The sequence below is a fragment of the Quercus lobata genome, chromosome 6 (assembly GCF_001633185.2).
Source record: "Quercus lobata isolate SW786 chromosome 6, ValleyOak3.0 Primary Assembly, whole genome shotgun sequence".
In the NCBI taxonomy this organism is placed as follows: Eukaryota; Viridiplantae; Streptophyta; class Magnoliopsida; order Fagales; family Fagaceae; genus Quercus; species Quercus lobata.
The window spans coordinates 16,067,673-16,078,707 of record NC_044909.1 but is presented as its reverse complement, the minus strand read 5'-3'; the positions used below and the strand labels follow the sequence as shown (position 1 = coordinate 16,078,707).

The 11,035-nt window shown below is 34.4% G+C and overlaps 1 protein-coding gene across 1 annotated transcript; it reads right to left on the bottom strand.

Moving 5' to 3' along the window:
• Positions 1–4,029: 4,029 nt before the first annotated feature.
• On the bottom strand, positions 4,030–10,715 carry LOC115949899 (cellulose synthase-like protein G3). Its single transcript, XM_031067164.1, has 8 exons — positions 10,125–10,715; positions 9,028–9,120; positions 6,696–6,827; positions 5,835–5,934; positions 5,549–5,727; positions 5,072–5,242; positions 4,242–4,497; positions 4,030–4,145 (listed from the first exon to the last, which is right to left on the bottom strand). The coding sequence occupies exons 1-8, from the start codon at positions 10,713–10,715 to the stop codon at positions 4,030–4,032; spliced, it is 1,638 nt and encodes a 545-aa protein (XP_030923024.1).
• Between the last annotated feature and the right edge of the window lie 320 nt (positions 10,716–11,035).

Sequence of the window (11,035 nt, the reverse complement as noted above, 5' to 3'; positions counted from 1 at the left end):
AATGAGGAGTGTCGTGAGGTCTATGAGACTTTGAACCGTAAGCGTAAGATATGGGCTGAGCGAGCTGTTGTGTTGGATGAGCTTGATCCAGCCATTAGGGCCAATTTTGAGTCTAGAGGTTGGTTGCCTCTCTTAAAGATAGATCATCCACCCCCGACCGCCCTGATTAGAGAGTTCTTCTCGAACCTCTCTTGCCACATCTATGATTCCAACACCCTTGTTAGGAGTTGGATACGAGGTGTAGAGTTCACCATTATCCCTCGAGTAATGGTTGAGGCTCTTGGGGTGCCGGTTGTTCGGGATGCTGACTATCCCTATGATGAGTCACCCTCATTAGATGTTGTCATGTCTTACATCACTGGGTTATCTATCCAGTGGGATTCTGATCCTCAGATCACGTCCACTAAACTTACCGAGACGGCCTATCTCTTCTTTAGGATAGCGTGTCATTCCTTGTGGCCTATCTCTCACTTCCACACCATCCCTTTAGAGTGATGTGTGTTTTTGTATGCCTTTGTTTCTGGAGCATCTATCAGTTTTCCTCACTTGTTCCTTCGTTCTTTGAACGAGGTTTATAGGAGTTCTGCCGTAGGGCATGCGCTGATTCATCCTATTTTCATTCATAGGATTTTACTTTTCTTAGGTCTAGATGGTTTTCCGTCTGGTGAACCTGTTCATGTGATTGCTCCCATAGGTGCCACCTTTCTTCATCAGATAACTGCTCAGTTGAGAGTTGCTCCTTCTTGTCCTAGAGGTGCGTCATCTAGTGGTGTTCCCCCTTCTCCCTCTTCTACAGGTACAGCTGCTGCTGAAACGTCAGGTGCTGCTGCTGATGCTGATGCTGATACTGATGTTCCTCCACCGACTGCTTCGGATGATTCAGACATTCGTCACACGTTAGATTATGTCTTGACCGTTCAGGCGGCTCAAGGACAGATTTTGGTGGACGTACTCGATGAGATCCATGTCTTGCGTGCGGAGTTGGCGCAGTTTAGACCACCTCCCTTTTGATAATGGATATCTTATTTGCCTTTTGGCATTCCGTCACAAAAAGGGGGAGTACTTTGTAGAGTTTTTGTTTTCAGGGGGAGTTTATTTGTTTTTGGTTAGAGCTTGTGGAGTTTAGATTGTATCTAGGTGCTTCACTTTGTACTTACATTTTTAGCTCTTACCTTGTTTTTTATGGGATATTCATGTTAGGGGGAGTTTTATGTTTTGTTGGTACTTTATTTGTTTCTTGTTTCAAACTGCTTATTGATTTATATTTATGAGTTATTCATTGATATATATCTTTATTTGTGTGTTGTTTGAAATCAAGAAGTTATTTTGTTTACTTGTATTGTTTCCACACATGCGGTTATGCATTTTGTTTAGTGTTTCAGGAAATATACAGGTTGATTCAATTGAGCTACTGTCTACACTTGCAACAGATGGATAGTAGTTAGGATTGAATTTGTTTTATGAGCATTATTTTGTAAACTTTTAGCTTCTAGTTATGTTTTGTCACAGATTGCCAAAGGGGGAGTTTGTTAGGTTCTAAAGTTTAGGATTTTATGTGTTTAGAACTCTAATTTGTATTGTTGGCAAACCATGATCAAAGCAATGTGTTTAGAAGTGTTTAAGTCTAGCTCAAAGTTATGCATCTATGTAAAGTTGGAATCGAGTTAAAGCAAGAAAGGATTGTGCCTTTCAGCCTGGCTCGATCGATCGAAAGACAGGCTCGATCAATCGAAGCTCAGGCAGAATGTTTTTCTGCAGATTCGTCCAACTCAGCCCTAAGTGTTTTAAAACGTTTTTAGGGTTTCTTATTTGTCCTAAGTATAAAAGGCAAACCCTAGCCACGTTTTAGTGTTACTCATATTTGCGGTTTGTGTAAATCTCTTGTGAGATCTAGAGGAGCTTTCCTTTACACAAACTTAGGGTTTTCAAGGAGAAGATTTATCTACGCCTTGATGATCAATTCAATTGTTGCCATTAAAGCTTAAAGATAACACAAGCAGGTGTGCTTGTAGCTGGTGGTGAATCCAAAGAAAGAAGGAGTTCGTGGATTCGGAGCTTGCACGTGGTCGTGTCAGTAAGTTCTACTAGTTGGTAGCAATAAGAAGTTGAGCGTGGGGGCTTGTAAGTCTTATTGTATGAATTTTGATTCTTTCAAGATAGTGGATTCAAGTTTACCTTGAGAATAGTTAGGTCAAATCCTCCCCAGGTTTTTATCGATTTGGTTTCCTGGGTGATCATATCTTGTGTTATTTATTTTTCCGCTGCTTTGCATGATTTGATCTTTTATATTGTGATAACCTAAACTTGTTTAATTGGACTAAGTAACAACTTGGCTAATTACCTAGGTTTAATCAATTGTTTAAGGAGTCTAAAAATCATCAATTTGCCTTTTATACTTAGGACAAATAAGAAACCCTAAAAACATTTTAAAACACTTAGGGCTGAGTTGGAAAATTCTGCAGAAAAACATTCTGCCCGAGCTTCAATTGATCGAGCCTGTCTTTCAATCAATCGAGCCAGGCCGAAAGGCACAATCATTTCCTGCTTTAACTTGATTCCAACTTTACATAGATGCACAACTTTGAGCTAGACTTAAACACTTCTAAACACATTGTTTTGATCATGGTTTACCAACAATACAAATTAGAGTTCTAAATACATAAATCCTAAATCTTTAGAATCTAAAAAATTTCTTTTCTCATAACCCTAGACATATATAAGGATTATTTTAAGATCCGTCAAAGGTGATGCAAAGTGGTGCAAGTCAATACAAACTGATTGTGCATGCAAATTGTGACCAGAGATAGTATTTACCCTAGTTCATCATATTCATTGTAAAAGCTACTGCATCTTTGCGCCAATGGTTTTGAAACCAAGGTGCTTCTCAATCTTCATCATTAGACGAATTAAAGAACTTTGCAGCCAACATCTTCCTCAAGTTGGTGTGTTAATCACGTACTTGGATCCGTGCATTAATTGGTTAGTCTCATTCTATGAGCCGTGTATTGAAAGGAGAGATTGTCACTACATTACAAGTCCAATTAGGTATTGGGGTAAGGGTTCAACTGTAGGTTGGTGTTAGGTAATTGGATTCCTTATACTTGTAACCGCTTGTTTTGATAATAGTAGATTCTCAGGAGTAGAGACCTTAAATTCACCCAGTGGGGTTTTATCTCGGTGGTTTTCCCCATTCGTAAATAAATTATCTGTGTCAAATTTATTTTCCGCTACATTTATCTTAGTTGGTAATCTGCTTGTGCTACCACGCTCATTGCATGTAATTGAATCTAATTAATTCACTTGGCTAATTAATTGATTAATTTACCAAATGGGTCAATACATTATTGGCCTATCATTAATAAGTCATTTTTATTTCTATGCTTTGCATTTTTAAAATATAAATAAATAACAGTTCAAACAAATCAATCAAACAAAATAATTAAACCTACCCGAGTTATAGGAACATTAGAAGAACCATATCCATTAGACATTTCTCAAAAAAAAAAAAAATATATATATATATATATATATATATCCATTAGACATATTGTTTTGAAACCGCATTTTATCAATGTGCAATTTTTTAAAATACCATGTTTTTTAAAATTTAATCCTCAAAGTCCAGCTCTTTAAAATCTCGTTTTTTTTTTTTTTTCGTTGCACAATATTTTAAAACATCACATCTTTTTAAAATTGACAAAATAAAATAAGACATCATCAATTTTATAAATCAACCTGAGATACAAAATATATACCATCAAGCTTTAGATGGTAAGTTGAGCATTTACCTAATTTCAGTGGTAATTACCATTGAAATTATAATGTAGAAAATGTAAATATATTGATTATAGGGAACTTCAAAATCCACAATGAAAGTCATAATCTGTTGTTCAATGGGGTGTGCCACTTAAAGAGACCTTGAACAACTTATTTATTCTTCCCATTCAGGCATACATTCTGATTCTCAAAAAAAAAAAAAAAAAGGCATACATTCTAAAATCTCCCAAAGAAAGTGCTTCAAATAACTTACTATTTTCCCTTTCCTTTTGTCACCATTCCTTCAAGAATCGGATAACTCAGAATTAGAATGAAGAACGAAAGGAAAACTTGTCCAAACATCTCCTCCAAACTCTTCTCAATTACCACTGTTCTAAGCCCACAAAAGAAGCAAACAATGTTTAATAAGACCAGTATTAACAAGGGGACCAGGAACATGGCAGCCCCTTCAAAATCGAACTTACCTTTTTCATATTTCTCAAACTTTTCTTTGTCAACGGCTTTATTTGTTAAGCTTAAATTCACTTTCTTTTTGTATAAACACTTCATGATGGCATCCAGAACTGCAAATAAGCTCCCAGAAATTAACCTTATTATCCAAATTCTTTGTTCATTCCACCAAGTCATAATTGAGCCATCACTTGAGAGAACCTCATATAAGTGCTGGAAAAGGGAGGACGTGTAAATTGCCACAAACACAGCAAACCATGGGTCTGAAACCTGTAATAACAATCAAGAAGAGTATGTTAGATTCAAGAGGCACACTTGAGGACTCGTACCGTACAAGAGAAGAATTATACAATTTTATCCCTTATGGATAATCTTAGAGGTAGTGGCTATTTCCTATTGGCCTTTAGTCTAGAGGCCTGTGGTAAGGGTATATATAAAAAATTCAATTTACCAGGCTAGGGTTTCTTTGGAGGCAGCAAATAGTCATTGCAAACCCTTTATTTCTTACAGAATTAGGGTTTCTTTTGTGGTACCATAAAGCCATTGTAAACCCTTTATGTTTTAATAGTAAAAATTTTCTTCATTCACTCTTAAGGATATAAGTGAATTGCTGAATTATGTAAAGCGCTACGTTAATTTTATCTCTTCTCTCTATTTTTCACCAATATTGCTAGGATTTGAAATTTAAAAGTAATAATCCATTGGCAACCCTGGCTACCATTACTTGATGTTTTCGGTATGAATACATTTTGTAAAAAATTACAACACAAATCCTAATAATATAATTTCAAAACAGACTTTAAAATGTCAAAGGACTTATACTTTGTTACTATATATAGTTTACCTTAGGGTATAAAGGAATGCCATTCAAGAGACACACTTGAGGAACCGTGCCATATAAGAGAAGAGCGACAGAGAGAAAGGATGAGAAAGTGAAGTATCCATAACACATGCTTTGGAGAACGGACATTCTTGAAACCCCATATGTAAGAGGACTGAATTTCGAGAGCCCAACCTGTACCAAATTGGAGCACCACTTCATAAGCTGAACCATGCCATCCTTCATACCAATGGTGGTGCACCCTATGGTCTCTTGGGGTAAAGATACACTGATATCCACCCCTTGCAGTGCAAAAGATACCCTGTGAATGTACTCTCCAACAAACAATCATACGAGAATCCTATCTGTATCCAAGGAAAACCAAACCACCTTAATGTCATATATATATATATATATATATATATATGTACAACTCGAATAGACTTTGAGAAACATATAAATAATAATTCATTAGTTCATTAATTATTATATGATACTCGCCTCTTTTCCCCATTCTGTGTTTGCTTCAAACGCACAATTAGCTAAGATTCTGGACTCTTCTAAAATTGCATCCCTTGAATCGTCCTTCTTGGCTACAAATTGTTCATTATTGCCCTTTAGCGAGTATATGAACTTGCTAGAAGTACCAAAATTCTTTTCAGGCTCAGAGAGAAACATATCTGCCATTAGAAGCGAAAAAATAAACAAACAAAAAATAAATATGCAAAATGAGTGTTATTCAAAATTTCAATACAACTAAAGCTACCCCAAGAAAACTTTACCATACTTTCTTGATTAGGTTTCCCATATAATGCCTTCCTTTTCAAGTAAAAGCCAGTTCCAGAGAGTAATGGCCCTCTTAGCCCATCCATGCCTTGCCACTTTCTCTAAGTTGGATAAAAAACATGTAATATATATGTTAACATGAAGAGTGAAATTAGGGATAATACAAATCTTACTACATAACTTTTATAAACTAATTATATGTCATCAATCACAAAAAACTAATTCAATACTCATTTATTTTGAGATCCATCAATTATATATATTGTCACATCAATTTATAAAGGTTATATAATAAACTTGTAGTATTTTTATTTTCCAAATGTGAAACAACAAATCTTAATGACACATTAAATTTCGCAATTCTTTTTTCACATCAGCTAATGTGGCAAGTTGTGATCAATGTAAAGCAAAAATAATGTCGATAATAATCTCATGTAAAAGTGATGTTGTACTGATCATAATTTGTCACCTTAATAAATCATAGAAAATTTCTTGTAAAATTTGTTATTTCTATGACATTGCTCAATATGAAAACCTATTTCTCAATAATTTGAATTGGCTTAAGACACACGTGCAAAACATAGTGGTTTTTCATTCACCTTGTAAGCAGATCTTGCTTGACCATCATATATGTCATTCTTGCTAATATTGTAGAAAATTTGAGGGTATTGAACAAAGGCAAGTGAGTGAGATAACTGGGAGTCAAGATGGAAGCACATTGCTTGGCGAGCGGATGTAGGATCATTGCAGTACATGTCACAGTCTAGCACCAATAAGTAGGGGCCATTGCTGATTACTTGGTGCTATTATTTTTATTTAACTAGATGCTTTCATGCCAAAGAAATAGTGATAGTATACTTACCAAGGTGTTGAGGGCTCCGGCTTTAAAACGATGAGGGCATGATGGTCTTCTTTCCCGAGAGACATAGACAAGAAGAGGCATCTGAGTTTGGTCCTCAACGTTCTCTTCGTTGTTTTTGTTGTCATGTATTATCTAAAAAAATAAACCAATTCCCAAAGTTAACTTATCCCATATTTAAAATTGAAGCATTGCTACTTTTAAAGATAATTTTGGTTTTGATAAAGATTTAGTATCACACTATTACCCCATCAGCTTCCATCATGCAACTTATTGTGAGAATTTTCATAATGTTTAAACCAACCGAAATTTTTGTCCTTGTCTTTTTTTTTTTTTTAACATGTGTTAATGATATTAGTTATAGATAAATCTTTTATTTAATACTAAGTTTATTAATTAACACATGCATCACACATATTTGTATGTTTTCCATTTCAAAGTTAAATGGAGACTTCATTTAAAAGCATGATTCAAAGTGAAATAAATATAGGGTCTAAATTATGCCAAATCACTTAAAAGTTTATAATTTAAACTAATAGTAATTAAATGTGATGCCCCTAATTTGATTGGATGTTGATAAAGTTTGTGTTGTTTTGATGTGTAATAAGTCCCACATCGGAAATATACTGAATTGATCTAGGCTTTATTAACTGTTAGGTCTTAAATCTGTATAGTTTTATTGACAAATACGCAAACACAAACTTGTCTAGTTATAACTCATAGAATTTATAAGAATGGTTAGACAATACTCAAGGTACACTTCAGAGTGAAAGATTCAATTGCAAACACAAACTTGTCTAGTTATAACTCATAGAATTTATAAGAATGGTTAGACAATACTCAAGGTACACTTCAAAGTGCAAGATTCAATTGTTACTAAACTAGTCCCTTTTAGGAAATAGCACAAATGTGACTTACATTTTTCAATAGTCTTTTTTTTTTTTTTTTCTAGTAAGAAATTAACGTCATCTAATTTCTTGATCCTAACAATTAGGGTATGTTTGGTAAAGGGGATTTTAGGGAGGATGGAAAAATAAATAATGAGAGAGAGAGAGAGAGAGAGAGAGAGAGAGAGAAAAAATGAGGAAGAAAAACTTTTTGGAGGGTGTTTAGTTAGGAAGGGGAGAGAAAAAAATGTGGTGAGGTCCAGGTGTTTTCTTCCCGAATCCACTCTCCCCAAAATGGAGAGAAAATTGAGGGAGATAGTATGATTTGTTAGATAAACAAAAATGCCCCTAGCTTTTCTGGGCAACATTGTCCTTTTTTTTGGGCTGGGCTAGGCGGGGCGGGGGGGGTGCAAACGTTGGCTCTTTTTTTTTTTTTTTTTTTTCTTTTGCTTCTCTGGACACTTGTCTCATCCTTTTTTTTCTTTTGATTTCCTAGGGCGTGGGTAACATTGGCTCTTTTTTTTCTTGGGACACTGCCTCATCCTTTTTTTTTCTTTTGATATACTGGGGCGTGGAGTGACAATGATTCGTTTTGTTTTTGTGCTTCTTTTTTTTGTTTAACTAGACGTGATTTTTATTTTCTTGACATGATTTTTATTTTTTAATAAATTTGGGTGATTGATTTATTTTTTTGCTTGTTTGTCACATTTTTTTTTAATTGGGCATCATTTTTTAATAAGGGTATGTGAGTAAATTTATTCAAACTCATTTTTTGTATCCCTCCACTTTTCCACTCCCAACTAAATAAAAATGGGAGAAATTAAAATTTTTTCTATTCTCTCATTTTTCCATCCTCCTAACATTTTCTATCCTTCCACTTTTCCACCCCGCCAACCAAACAGACCCTTTCTGAAGACAATAGTTAATGTGTATAAGAGGTATAAGGATATTGGGGGATGTGTATTCTTTTTACATGTCAATTTAGAGGAAATTCATGTCTGCTTCTTTCCTCAATTTTGTTTCATTTTCTTAGATATGAGATTTATGAGAAAATTTGAATGAACATTGAAAATTTATTTCACAATAGAGTTAGTAAAAAGGTAACCCCGCTTGATTATTATTGTCATTCAAGCTATATATATATAGCAACCTCAAGGACTTCATAAAATTGCAAGACATAGATTACTTATTGGAGCAATTTTTGGGGCTTTGGCCAAACTTCTAGAGATCCTCATTCTAGTACCCCTAGTATAGTTTGAAAAGATTTCTGGATCGTCCACCAAGCATGTTTCGCTGGTCACAAACCATAACTTAGGAATAGATAACACACTAAGCAAGGATCAGAATTTGGAAATCTAGTACAAAACCGAAAAATGACCTAAATATAATTGATCCTCTTTTTTATCTTTTAAATTTCTTGTGTTAATTTTGAATGTTTTGTTGCATACCTCGACGCGCGGTGGGCGGTCTGGCACAACTTTGTTATTTTCATCTTCGCCACCAACCTTCTCAACTTTTCCTTTGAATTCATCATATTTGGCCTGCATAGGTGATAATATCATTCAACACTATTACTTTTTCTGAAATTTTGATAATATGTCTTATAGAAATTAGAACATATTATCAAAGTTTAACACTATTTAGCCTGCATAGATTAACTACTTAGCCTGCATAGATTATATATATGTGATCTTATGAGATTAGTATTGCACAAATCTGAAATTTTTATAATATGTCTTACAGAAATTAGAACATATTATCAAAGTTTAACACTATTTAGCCTGCATAGATTATATATATGTGATCTTATGAGATTAGTATTGCACAAACAGTTTTGGAGAGCAAAGACAGATTAGCAACATACAAGTACACAAAAAGAACTTAGGGGAGACTAAATGCATCTAGGAGACTAATGTTTGGTAATAGTTTTTGTTTTCTATTTTCAAAAACTTATTTCTAGAAATATAAAGGAAAAACAAAAACATGTTTGGTTAGTTGAAATTAAAAAATAATAATTTTTTTAAAGAAAAAAATAGAAAATACAAAAATATGATGTTATTGGGATTTGAAATCTAATGCTAACTCATTAAATGAGATAGATTCATTAAATCAAATACATGTTTGCATTAACTTTTGAAAACTAGAAATTGAAAACAGCATTTTACATATTTTCAGTTTCCTTCACAAATTGAATTTTGAAAACAGTTTTTATTTCCTATTCATTTTAAATAGTCAAATAAGTATTTTAGTATCAAAAATATAAAATTATTTTTAAAAACAAAAAATAAGGAGATATCAAATGATCCACCTACAAGTACACTATCTTTTTTTGGGTTAAGACTTCATTCAATATCTTGTACTTCGCTCAGTTGTGTCAGAGTGCCTTATCATAGAGACGAAAAGAAACTAAAAAAAACCCTCACAATACGCAGGGACCCTGGTGAGCATACAATACCTATCACCAACATAAGTACCCAAATAGGGGGCTAAGAAAAAAGGAATAAACAACAAAATATATATGCACTGCAACCAAATTTGCACCCACCTTGATTTTCTGCTCCTCTATCCTGAACTCATCACTCCAAAGAAGCCGCTCATCATCAGCAAATGATGAGAAATAAGCCACAGGGCACCTTGACTTAATCTCATATTTCTTACAAAATGGTAGCCATGACTTAGCAAAAGAACATGCTTCTTTTATAGCATACAATGTAATATAAGAACCCCCATCATCTGAAAGATACACTGAGAGCTTCTCGGGCGGGTAGTCTAGTGCCAAGGCCGATAAAACAGTGTTCATCACTTCTATTGTAGGCTCTTTTTTTGGGTCCAGTGTGCATACAAACACATCAAGCCCCGGTAATTCAATGCCTCCAGGTATATTCTCCGGGATAGCAGAACGCGACACTGGGTGCCACCTGAAGGCTTGAATGAGAATCCAAATGATGGTGAGGATGAGCTCGGAGGTGGAGATGAGGGACCATGCTAATGTGGGAACATTTTTTTGAAGGAAGAGACGGGTGGTCCTGTAGTAAAGTAGGAATAGTATGGCTGTGAAGTGGAGGAAAATGTGAATTCTGTTAATGGTTGCATCGGGCTGCTGAACTTTGCAAGTGTGGAGAGAAAGGGTAGCCATTTTCTTAGTTCTTCTTCAGCACTTGTGCATTAGTATACAAAGGCATAAACTGGTTGCTACTTATTGGCACGTTGACAATTATTGTTTTTTTTTTTAATGCCAGGTTGGAGAAGGGAGATTTATAACTAAATGTTGTCTGTATTACTCTCTCCATCCACTTTTTTTATCCTTTATTCCATTTTAAGATGTCCTAAAATATTGTCATATTTCTAAAAATAAAAGTCATTAATTTGCTAATGTTCTTATTATACCCCTATTAATTTACTAATTCAATTTTTTGATAAATTTTTTTAAAGGTAGTTTAGGAAACTTATACATTT

Excerpts from the sequence above, each read along its gene's own strand:
- LOC115949899 (XM_031067164.1), bottom strand. The coding sequence starts at position 10,715 with ATGGCTACCCTTTCTCTCCACACTTGCAAAGTTCAGCAGCCCGATGCA. Across the intron at positions 9,121-10,124 it reads TAGAGGAGCAGAAAATCAAG|GCCAAATATGATGAATTCAA; the intron begins GTGGGTGCAAAT and ends TCACCTATGCAG. Across the intron at positions 5,728-5,834 it reads TGGGAAACCTAATCAAGAAA|ATATGTTTCTCTCTGAGCCT; the intron begins GTATGGTAAAGT and ends TTCTAATGGCAG.